Here is a 12,847-nt window from a genome sequence, read left to right as displayed (position 1 = left end):
GCTAAGATCTTATGCTAAATCCAGCAAAGCAATTCGGTTGCTGCTATTATAAACATTGTTTAGCCATACTCAACATATTAAGCAATGCTGTATGCAGGAATGCATTAGTTAATGGAAAGATTTGGTTTAAGGAAAAGAGATTAACCTGGATATAAACTGTGGTTGGATCGCCATCCCCATGCAGATTCTGACATTATGGAGATGCAAGAGGTTGAGGGTTTTTTTGTATATTCATAGCTTTAAAAAAAATTACTCACCGAACTAACAGTAAGGGAAGGTGCTGACTGCCCAAGTGCTTGGCAGCGCATACGAACAAGATTGGAGGTTTCTGCAGGTTGCCACAGCTGCTGTCCATTTCCATTGGGCAGCAGATACTTGCCTGTCAAGTTAAGAGAGAGTGTGTTAAAAAATTAAATGTTGCAAATGAGGCAATATAACAGGCAGTTTACTGCAAGATAAAGCTCTCAGCTTCACCATTCTCAAACATTTGCACTATCACTGTAGCCATGACCATAGGCAATTCCACAAAAGGAATTTCAGTATTTTCAGTATTCACCTGCCACCCCTCAATGCCACCCTTCCACATGCTAAGCTTTTCTTATGCAAATACCTTTCTTTCCCCCCCAGCATTCTCAAAACCCTAAGTTTTTCTTAGCCTGAAACATGATTAACGAAACCACAGATGTACAGATGTGAATATTCAGAATGGTGGGGCTGAACCAGAGAGATCTGAATTCTGAATGCTATCCAGAATTAAAATAACAACACATACGTTTTTAACGGTTGTCCTTTTTAATGATTATGATTAATCCAAAGCTTGATTCGGCTTATTTCTTACTTTTGTTTTGAAGTGCTACAATAAGTCACGATCCTCAAAGGGTAACGTAAGAACAACCAAAGTTTCATCTTTTCTGATCAACTGTGGTAACTGATAAGGTTACATCAACAATCCCACTCAGATGGATTCTCTTTTCTTTGAAGACTATTCTCAACACTTTAAAAGGCTGAATTATTACAGGCATTTTGTTCTCTGAATCACACATTTTCAGAAGATGGGATCATTATCGGGAAAGAAGGGGAATGCCAAGTGAGATACAACAATCACTGCTGCCTCTTCCAGAATAGGGCAACAGAAGGAAGATGGGAAGCTGTTCCAAAAAAGATAATGTTATTTCATGCAACAATGACTGAATTGCGAAACTCTTTGTCAAATGACATCAGAATTTTTGCATTTTTGAGGAGAGGCTGAAGAAGGTCACAGAAAACAGAACTCTTGGAGGTACTAAGTAGGCAGAAACTATTTCTGGAAGCCTCTAAGTAGCAAAGAAGCAGGTCTCCCTGCTTCAGTGAAGAATACTAAGAGCTGTTTCTTTTTTCTTATTTTCAGATACTGCCACAAAACAGAATAATAGAGGATGGTCTAAGGTAACATGTTTGTGTTTAAAGCCTTAGACTCAGAACCGCAGGGACTGGAAGGGATCTCTAGAGATCATGGGGTCCAGACATCTCTGAAAACAGTGTAAAAGTGGGACATTCACATCACGCAAGCAATTGACTTATAAAGCCAACAAGCTGATGCAAAGAGACAATTCAAAAACTTTTTCAGTCATGTCTACATTCAAAAATAAGATGCAAGGTTTTGATTGAACATATGAATGAAAATCATATTCAAAAATCACATATACTAAACACCTGTTTCCTGAAATGCTATTGCCACATTAGCAATTGCACCCTCAAAAAAATACTGAGAACAGAGAACTTCCTTTGATTTGTGCTCTGGTAAGAGGCCTCTCTTTTGCCTGGGAATCGATGTCTATAGCTTTGTAACATTACTTCTAAACAGCAGATCCACAGAGTTGCTGAGTCCTCCGAAAAGAGTTTATTGTGAGCCAGAGAATTCCCAAGCAACAAAATGAGACAGTCTTTTCATGCTGGTAAAGTGGAACCCGTAGACACTTTTCAACCAACTTCCTAACAGCTTGCCCATCACAGGAAGAAAAATGTGGATAAAGATGCAGTATTATGCCCGAGTATGCAAGAAAACGTTCTCCAGAATTCCAGTTTCTTTTTCACATATCCTTATGTAGCCCTCAAATAAAATGCTGCCATAAAAAGCTTAAGTCATCAGTTCAACACCCATACTGTTGGCATTCCACTGATGACACAACTGGAATGCGCCAGTGACATATATATCCAGCTGTAACTTCTACCCATCACTTCAAATGGTAAATTACTTCTCCCACAGTAGGGGGTGAGACTGAGTAAGGCGGCAATAAAGTGAAGAAAACCTATGTTATACGTATTTTACATTCAAATAGGTGTTCTATTTCTTTAAAGCCTTCCACAATGAAAGAGGTCTATGCATCTTCTTTACTTGCTTTTTGACAAAGTCAATGTTAGGATGAGGTTCTCAAGGGAAAACTAGACACTCCTGTTGCTGAGTCCCAGATTACAAATCTCTCTCTGACAAAAACATTGGAAAGAATGCTTCAAAAATCTCACTGAAGTCAACATAGCGACAAACAAGATATCATACCACTGATGGTAACATCTGCAAAATGCTTTGGCAATATCTGTTTTGCCAAGCAGACACATATTACACAAATTTCTTAGAAACTCCATATTAACTGTTAAAGGCAAAGGGGAAAAATATGTTAATTTGCAAACTGATCACTGTAGCATACTCCTGGTGTACTGTACCATCACAGGAATCAGCGCTTAAAAGCTACAGGCTCTTCCTCTGATCTGAAGAACAAAGAAGAATTCAAGCAAGAAATCTGCTTTAATGCCAAAGTTTGTTCTAAAACTGGGAAACAGCAGTGCTCTTTTGCTAACCACGGCACTTTAAAAGTATGAGTTTTAAACTACTTGAGATATCCACTGTCAGACATTAGACCTTTCCCAGACTGCGCTAATTTTCATTCCAGATGAATCCCACTGGGCTTCCCACACAAAAAATTGAAGGCAATTACTTGGATTTTGAACACAAAGTACTCCAACTTTGTTTCAGTTTGGATCCCTAAGCAAAAGAGTTTAACAAGTCAGAGAAGCCCTGAAGTGGAAGGGTATATAAGAAATAAGAGCATTATTAATGTTTACTCTTCCTCTTTTAAACAGGAGCTGGATCCAAAACACAGAGAGCTAGTAGCATGACTCCCATTCACATTAGCCACTCAGCAAAGTGAAGCACTCTGTACCTTGCTGTGTGCAAGGCTACGCTGACAAGGAACACTCAATTGTCACCTTTATCCTTCATCCTTTAAAACAACTGTATTTTAACCAGTTTTTATCTTTCTGAAATAAGTGAAAGAAAAATTATGATATTTTAACATAGAAGATGGAGAAGAGTCAAGCCTACTGTTCACAGCAACAAAACACTGTACAAGAAGGCTGACAAGGAAGCAAAGTAGACTGACTCTGCACCACAGCCAGTGTCTGCAGTGTAAGAATTCACTTCATATTCCATTACTGAACTCAAATGGGTGACCTCTAGAAATATTTTAAATCACACTGAAGTGCCCATTAAGGTGCTCTTCAGACACTAAAAATTATCAGAATCACCAATGAAAGAATGAGCATGTGTGATGCTGGAATGAACCTTCCTCCCATCCTCATCCCCAGACAAGAACCACAAGGGTACAGCAGACTTCCAGAACTGAAATTAGGGCAAGTGTAGCAGACTATCTAAAACTCTAGTTCATCTTTACACTGTACATCCACAAATGCTTCTAAACACAGAAACGACACATAGTAAATGCATCCACTCTAAAAGTAAAACAGGAACGGCCTGTGCGGAAGGAAAAAAAAGAAAGGTAATGGGTTCTCTGAGAACAGCTTTAAACTTTCTGCAGAGAGATTCTACCAGAACAGCAGCAGTTACCAACTGGAAATACAACTGCAATAAAGTATCTTGAACGTGACAATTTTGCTTTTAATACTATGCTTCTTAAAGAAAATTTTGAAATGCTTCCAGTGAATGCAATGAGTTTTCTCACTTTCAAAAATAAGTGGAACACCAATATTTCTTATGGAAAACTATTTCTTCCAAGACTCAGTTCACTCTTCAAGGGATAAGAGCTCTACCTCATTAGGCCGCCATACAATAAACAGCCCCTGCAATGAGTTAGCCAGCAACTCTCCCTGAATTCCTCCACATAAAAAAAAAAAACAACTTCAACATTCACCTCATTTTTGAACTATTCAATACAGCTTTCTCCCATCCTCATATTACTCCTACGCTTTTTCCTACTTCAGTTTCATTAACAATTGTCTGCCTTTTTCTCCTTTCACATTTCAGCTGTGTTAATAACCCCTTGAATTTACACATATCCACACTTTCCTCATCATTAAGTGATTTAAGTATCAGTATTACACATAAAACTCGAGCCGAAATGCATTATCGATTTTCACACTGCATTCATTTCTGCCTTCAAGTACAAAGCTCCTTTGTGAAAGAACTGACTTGTGGGCGACCTCAAGTCCAGCTCATCTATTCCATCGTAATTCAGCATTTTGACACACACACAGCTGAGAAACAGTGCCAGAGGCTAGTGTAATCTCCATCTAACAGCAGACTATTGCCACACAGGTTGTAATTTTACCATTACTTTCATCAGTTATTGATACAGATGAGTCATCCACTAATAAAGATTCACCTGCTGCTGTCCAATTCAGTCCCCAAATGGCCTTTGACTTCCTGCCATGTCTTCTGCAATGGCTTTGCTGGCACCTCTGCTATCCTCTCCGTGCCTGTAGCCATTAAGATAGCCTGAAGTCACATTGTTTCCAGTGTCATCTCTTCCAAGTCCGAATGCAATGCCTGTTAGTCCAGAACATTTATCAAAATGCTCTTCAGAGAAAGGTGACTTCAGTTGATTACGTAATGGCAGCAATTTAGGATTATTTAATGCTATTACATAATGCCTGTAAAACCCAGGGAATACGTCACTGCAGTTCAAAGCATCACCTTCCCCTTGAACTTCCCTGTCAAACATCTATCTTCCTATATAACAGATGTTGGAAGATGGAAAGGAAATCACTGTGAATCTTCTGTTTGTCGGATGTGAGCACGCTTGTTGTATGCTTTCCTTTTCAAGGCTAAAGGAGACTAAAAAACACAATGCTGTAGTATTATTCCACTTTCTCCTTTCCTCCTCTGAAATCCATATCCTAGTGGAATAACAACCAACTGCTAGGAAAAATATATTAAATTTTCGTTTTCATGTTAAAAATTACTTATGCCAAGTCTCCAACTGTCAGGTATTTTAATAGTTGCTTAGGATGAAGAAAATCTTCAGACAGCCAAATATATTTTTTCATTCACCAAAAAACTCAGAGCAGTATGTAACACGGCAGTGGTGAGATAATCAATCGATATGTAAGTACAAACACAAAAGAAGCATCTTGCCAGCTTTTAATGGAAATAATTTCCGATGAAAATATTAAAAGCCATTAAGCTATTACAACGTTTTAAACAAAAACAGCTGTGCACCTTGATAAAACTCAGATATCTGAATATGGGCTGACAGCAACTGTGGACACAATTAACCCAAAAAGAGAGGTCCAGACCTGATTATTATGTGAGACAACTTAAGCCAGTAACAACATGTTTCTGCGAACTAGCCTATAGCCATCCTTGTCACCTCTTTTGGGCAAAGGATAGGAAATAATTATTTTGATTGCTTCAAGAAATTGATTGCAGATATTTATGATAAATGCATATTATTTCAAAATTTGTCAGATGAGTAGATTGTTCTCCCTCACAACTTTTGATGAAAAGAACAACCAATCCTATCTCAAGAACTGATATTTGTAGTACAGAGGCTCCACTCCACAGCACTCCTTGGGGAATTAAGTGCAAGCTTATCTGAGAAAGAGAAATGAACCATGTGGAAGACAAAACTGGATCCTACTACAGACAGCTCTGGGTAATAGAAATGTGCTGAAAAGGAACAGTTGGGTACTTCTGCCTCTTCCTATGCCTTTCCCTTTTCTGGCCTCCAAAAAGGAAAAGTGTTCACACCAGGTATCACTGATAGAGGTGAAAACACCAAAGCCAGACTCGGACACATCAGCTTACAGTAGCCTGGAGCAGATCACAGAACAGCGAAAACCACATGGACACAGCAGCCTGTGTTCAGCTTCCAAAACTCATGACAGGGGAAAGGGAAGAGCCCCCCGACCTCAGCAGTTTACTATGCATTTACAGCTGTCTGCTTTAGTATTTCAAATTTGACTGCTTGAGGCAGCCCAGCTGCAGGAAATGATACAGAAGCCCCACCATTGCATGGGGAATCAAAGCACATAACTCTTATTAGTAGTAACTGGAAAGTAAAAACAGTGGATAGATTAAAAACTATAAGTAGAAAGCTAATCAGCATTTTGTCTTATTTTACTGTAGTTGTGTCAAAAAAAACTTCAATTTAAATATGATTTCAGACGACTACCAGCAAGCAAAAGAGTTACTGTTTTATTCATGCCTCATTTATTGCCTACTACTTCAGAAAATTCGCATGTTAAGCATATTACTCAGCTGCACATGGTTAAAGTTAATAGACAATGCCTATTTCCCAGCCTGACGTAAGAGAACTTCTTTTAAGCAATCTGACCACTAAGCATAATAGCACTCAGTCAAGCCTAGAGTTTCAACTGACTCCATTATAATTTCTTTTGTTACTGTACAAGGAGGCCTTGGAAGAAATTCTATTAAAAAGTGATTGTGAATTTTACACTTTTGATACTCCACAGAATCCTCTTAAAATCTTGGTTTCACTTTCTGAAATTAGCTGAAGAAGTGATATCTGGTCATGTATTAAATAAATTTGGTCCATCAAGGGCAAAATTAAGATGCAACTGCAACTTCAAAAATGGACAAAGTTTGGCAGCAGAAACCAGTAGTATGAAGACTTAGGCCTGTTTCCAGACTAACAGAAAAATCAAAGCTGTTTATAACTTACTTACCAACAAATAAAAACGAGCATTTTCAGAAGCACACAGAAATGTTTCATGCTTGTAAGCAACTTCTTTCAACCCATTTAACAGCAGAAAGGCACTCAAGATACAAAACAGAATCTTGTTCACATTTAAGTTAATAAAAGTTCCTCTGCTAACAGATTTTCTGTGAAATTATGGTGGTTTTTTTTTGACAAATTATTCACTACCCATTACCATCCACTACATCAGGGACTAAGCATCCACAGCTTATCAGTGTACCTGTTCAGTGCCTCACCACCTTCACAGTAAAGAATTTCCTCCTAATATCTAATTCAAATCTGCTCTTGTTTAGTTTAAGCTTAAACCCCTTATCACTACAAGTATGGAGTGACATGTGTACCTTCCCCATAGTGTAAATATTCCAAATATTACCCCTCCTTCTGTTTCAGGAGCCACAAAATTCAAAAGCTGACCTCTTAACTACAAGAAATGCCTCATCTCATCTTCATTAGGTAATATTTATAAGCCTTTTGATCTGAAAACAAGGATTACGCATAAAAACTGTTTTTCTCTCAAGCATTCTTCATCTATACATCCAACTCATGTTAAAGCATCTGTCTTGGATTAAGCAAATACAACTTCCACTCACAATTGGTCACAGCAAGTGCTTGGTAACAGTAAGAAGCAGACACTGGACAGAGTACAGAGGTGAAATGAGAAGACTTAAGCCTCAACAAGTATGAGGTAACGCTGTTTTGGTGTGGAATTATGATTAATTTATAAAGATACTGCAAATATAGTTCTGCACTAAGGAGCTCAGGTACCAGCAGGAGTAGAGACTACGTCATCACAATGCTCAGCTTTATTTAATCACCTTGTTAAACCCAAGCAATTAACTAAGTTCAGGCAAGTTCCTTCACATGTGCCTCTACAGTTGCACCACTACAGGGTCTTGAGCCACCTAATTCAACAGATATTGGAGTATTTCTTAAGAAGCCACAGCTTAAACCTCAGAAGTTTACTATGCATATTCTCCTTTCTTTCCTTGTTTTATTTTTCCACTATGGAAAGTGACTGCTTAAAAAATTTCAAGCTGATTTTTATAGTGAATCCTGAGAAGGTCTAAACTCTACTTTTCCACCTTTCAAAACAGGCAACTTGCAAATGTATCTGCTAATTAGGCACTCTACTGCTGTGGTTTGCTTTGATCTCAGCAACAATCAGCTTCTCATGTTCTGATGATACAAGCCTGATTAAGCAGCAATCGAGGAGTTAAAGGCAAAATAATGAGACAGGAATACAATATCTCCTGTTCTCATCTCAGACTATTACATGATGCAGAATCCAGACATGTCAAAGAATATGGAAATTAACTTGCTAGGCACACAGGGAAGCAAAATCAACTGTACTACACAGTTTGAATAAAGCCTTAAATGACAAAGGTAACTGACAATGATAAATACAACCTAATGTCATCTCAAGCACTATCGCACTGAGAACAATTTAAAAATATATATTTCATCAGTAGAAGACAGCCTTATAGTACATGCTTTAAAAAATAATTTTCTCAAGTATGTAATTACAGAAAAGTTTGTTTCCCTCTTATTACCAATTCCAGAAGAAGTTTGACATGTGGTACAATGTATTTTGAAGTACCTGAGGAAGGTGCTGACAGGGCTCTGAGACGAGCCCAGGGCAGGCAGTGACCCTGGATGAAGAGCACCGTGTCCCCCTCCCCACACAGCATGACACTCAGCTGGGCACAGACAGCACTCTTCAGCCTCCTTGGGGGCTGAAGTTATAAGTTCAGTTATAAACATAAACTTACTTTCTCTTTAACCATTTTTCCTTTGTACATGATTCCACTATTTATACCCTCAATTAATGATTCATACTGCACATGATGTTATGATGTAGAATATTGACAGCAACAGCACCAAAACCATGGGTTACCTAGGTTTACCTGTGCCCGTGACAGGGGCCACCACCCCAGAAATGAAGGGAAAGTGGGGAATGGAGAAAAACAGTGGCAGCAATCTAAGGAGGAAACTTATTTTACTAAATATGATATTGGAATACAAGATAACACAATATAGTACAATATGGTGGTGGTGGTGTCAGCCTGGCACTGCAGGCCTCCTTGCTGCAGCTAGGCGGAGAGGACCTCCCAGACCAACCATGCCCAACTCTCACCACACACCACGACCAAGAAAACTAATTTGCAACCTACTTCTGGCCTGATGTGTGAAGGGAAGCAAGTTCAGAAAGTAAAGCTTCCTAACGAAGGGGATTCCTGAGAGCGCACCCGTACACACAGCCATCTTTGCCCCGTATCCATGGCAACTAAATAGTGAAACAAGAGGCGGGTCAACACAGTGCAACGACTGCGATGAAGTCACAAAGCTTTTCACACAGTGATGTGTGTACCACCAACTAGGCTCCCAACTGGAAGTCAGTAAGCAATTCAGAGAGAGTAAAGAGGAACACCTCATGTGCTCCAGTTGGCCATTACTGATAAATCCCTAAAAATGCTGTCAGTAATGTAATCTCATCCCAGTTATGATTAAGTGTTGTAGAAAATGGGAAGGTAGCACTGACAATGAGGCCTCAAAGTATCCTCCATGATTTGATGCTGAACTCTGCACAGCCATCAAGTTGAACCAAGCCTCCCACATTAAGGTTTAAAGAGCTAGTCTACATTATCAGCAATATTCATGAGAAATGCTCCACAGGAGGAGATTAGCAAGAACTCCAAATTTCTGCCACTGTCAGCTGCTCCCCCTACATGCAGCAGGACAGCCTACAAGTCCTGACAGCAGATGCCAAGCCCTAGATAACAAAGAACAGCTTGTTCTTCATGGCCCATAACACTGATCTCTCTGCTAATTAGTGCGAGTGATGAAACTCTAATGCAAAAAATCAGACTGAGACTACCAGATTGATTTCAAATCAAGCACAGATTAGTTATATGGGAATAGCGATCATTGCTGGCAACATTTAGATGACTGATGGCTTAGAGGTGGGAAGCTGACCAAAGCAGAAACATTAAACAATGAAAAAATACATGCATCCCAAGATTTCTTAGTTTTTAGTTCATCACTAAATAATTTGTTAAGTTCATTAATGAAAAGTGCAGTAGGTTGTTCAAATTAAAGACACTGCAAAATGAAAACTGTATGCATTATCTCACTAGTATTTGTGTAAGATCAATTTATGGTTAGCAAGATAACAGCTTTACCACAATTAGAGACAATTAGCCCAGCAGGAAGTCTGTTTCCAGGCAATTATTGATGAGATAACAGGAGGCAAGATAAAAAGGTTCATAAGTTACATATAAGTTACAAAGTTTAGTGGTTGGTTGGTTTCTTTTTATATATCTAACTGTGAAGCATAGGACACAGCTGGACTAGCAGCATTCTGCAAACTGCAAACTTGCCAGTGATGTGAATTCATGCAATGCAGAAGTAAAAAGAAAGGTAGCAATCTGCAAATGTAATATCAGAGCAGTTGAGGAAACTGAACAGAGCTGAACCACACACTGCAATGCAAGTTGAGCAGCAATGGGATATGAAAGCAAGGCCAATTCAATTTGCTTGTCTGAGTGATTTCCCAGGTTAACCTCCTCCACAGTAAAAGCTCATCTAATTTCTCAGCCTTCCACATTACTTTCTGAATTCTATTTAAGCTTCTCTGAACACAGCAAACTAAAATCTGCAGACAATTTAAGCCAAAACCCCTCTGCCTGTAGACAGCCCTTTGAAGTTTGCAGAGATCAAGAAAACCAGCCACTGCAGAAAAGCAGCTTTTTAATTAAACATCTTTTCTCCTGATCAGAAACAAGTTTTAAAGCACAAGACTGCGCATTGTTTGGAATCCTTAAAAAGACAACTTAAAAGCAAGGGGGAGAGGTATTCACATTCAGACATGAGCCAACTGCTTTCAGAAGAGCAGAGCTGACCCCATCTGATCAGGTTTTGCTTGCGTCATCAGCATGGCATGCAAAGGGCAGCAGCACTGTTCAAAATCAGAGACCTCTTCCCTCTATCGTTGAGAAAGAATTATCAGACAAGCAGCTACTGCTCAGACTTGTGGCAGCAGCATGGACTGTACAAGCACCATATTTTACACAATCTCTGACATAAGCAGAACTCCAATTCCAATTTACCTCCAGGTGAAGAATGTAGCCAGCACCTTACAGGAAAACATACGTGAAGGGAAGGCAGAAAGGAAATGGGGCCAAAGCCAGGATGCAGAAACAGCAGAAGGAAGAAGGCAAACACTGAACGCATAGCAAGTCCCACAGTTACTATGTGCAGGTGTAATGCAAAAGATGAGGAGTCCAGAGAATGCACAGACAGATTTGCTCCCCAAACTATATAGCTATTTGGAAACATACAATATTTTAAATCACAACAGGAGCTGGTCATAAATTGCTTCCAAGTTAGCCAGTAGAAAATAATTTTGCCCCAAAGTTGCTAACTAATGAGTGCTTCTACTTAGCAACCTCCACTGCAAAATACTGTTTGCCATTCCTTTCCTTCCATTAAACAGTATTGCTGGTACTTCACAATAAGAGCAATTAACGCACATTTGCTAGGCTAATATCAAGCCACATCCAATAAAGCCTTTTTATTCCAAATTCTGCCTCTCTCTTCAAATGTCTTCCTCCTTCCCTTCCTTGGGGATGCAGATTAAGCAATAATGTCACAACAATTAGACCAAAGAGACTTCTCCAAAGTGTAATAGTCCAGGAAGCAGCATTCATTTCTTTTATTGGCCAAACTTTACTTGATATCAGTGGTTCCCAAGCAATTTCCAACAGGAAGCGACAGTGGATTTTGCCTCAAAAACATGGATTTAATTTTCTTTAACTCTGAAAATGTGTTGCGGTTAGATTGCTTAAAACAGTGCAGTTCAGCAAAAAATAAAAATAAAAATAAAAAATTGCTGGGTTCCAGCTTCCCCAAAACAATGCTGAATGTAAGTTCAGTCTCCATCCAAACATACAAATCTTAGATCCTCTGTGTTGATATCCCATTTGAAAGACTTTGTACATCATTCAGTTTTTCCTCACTGCCCTGTCACCTTAAATAAATAGGCTAAATTACCTGAGCCTATTCAGAGCAACAGGCTCTCAGCAACTGAAATCCTTCAAGTTTTGTAAATTTCATCCAATATATTACAACAATGCAGATTTTATTTCTTATGTTGCACACAGCATTATTCCCCCTTGTAAAGCCCAATAAACTCATTTATTTGGTATCTATTCCCAGAGATGAAAAAAACCTCCTATTTACGTCTATTAGTATTCAGCCCTGCAGGACTTGAAATATCCCGGTTTATATAAATTAGTTTTTTATTTTTGTTTTTCCCGTTAATACTATTTACACTTTATGGCACAATAATTCTGTACAGTTAATAGAGAAGGGAAAGACAAAGTAACGAAGCACAATTAACAGCTTTCCTAACATTTGGAGTGAACAACAAGCATCAGCATAAGCACATCCTGCAAGGTTTTTAACTAGGAATCCTCTCCAGCCTTATTTTCTCCTACACTCTGTATTCCTCTGAGTACAATAAAGCTAAAATTTCTGAATGATACAAGCAGAGATTATAAATTACTGTACTTGAAAAATACCATTCTAAACCATCTTACAGGATTCATTGTTAGGCCTTTTCCTTATTGTCAATCTGCATATTTTTAGAATTGGAAACTCAAAGAAATTAAGCAGGGAATGCGTGTGTGCAGAAATTAACCCTAACCAAGGACAAGGACAAGTTAGTAAAGTTACTGACTTCAGTGTCAGCGCTTGTGGGTCCCTTCTACTCTGTGATATTCCATAACTCAACACCACGACACCATTTTATTTCATTTTTTTAAGTCATGTTGTGACACTTGTGGTTTCAAAGCACA

The 12,847-nt window shown here is 38.8% G+C and overlaps 1 protein-coding gene across 6 annotated transcripts in view; it reads right to left on the bottom strand.

Annotated features, from left to right (window-relative positions):
• The window catches only part of MAST4 (microtubule associated serine/threonine kinase family member 4), a 254,220-nt gene that overhangs the window by 185,720 nt on the left and 55,653 nt on the right, over nt 1-12,847 (bottom strand). For 5 of the 6 annotated variants that reach the window (XM_015848582.3, XM_015848583.3, XM_015848585.3 and 2 more), the window contains exon 3: nt 258-379. In XM_015848582.3, coding sequence (XP_015704068.2) covers nt 258-379 — 122 coding nt within the window. Of the gene's footprint in view, nt 1-257; nt 380-9,163; nt 9,259-12,847 lie in introns of those variants that run through there. The other variant, XM_032441191.2, reaches the window with a different exon arrangement.

Source organism: Coturnix japonica, chromosome Z, assembly GCF_054131305.1.
Source record: "Coturnix japonica strain WE chromosome Z, WE-NBRP24, whole genome shotgun sequence".
Classification (NCBI taxonomy): Eukaryota; Metazoa; Chordata; class Aves; order Galliformes; family Phasianidae; genus Coturnix; species Coturnix japonica.
The sequence above is the reverse complement of the archived record's forward strand: the minus strand, read 5'-3'. Positions and strand labels throughout refer to the sequence as shown.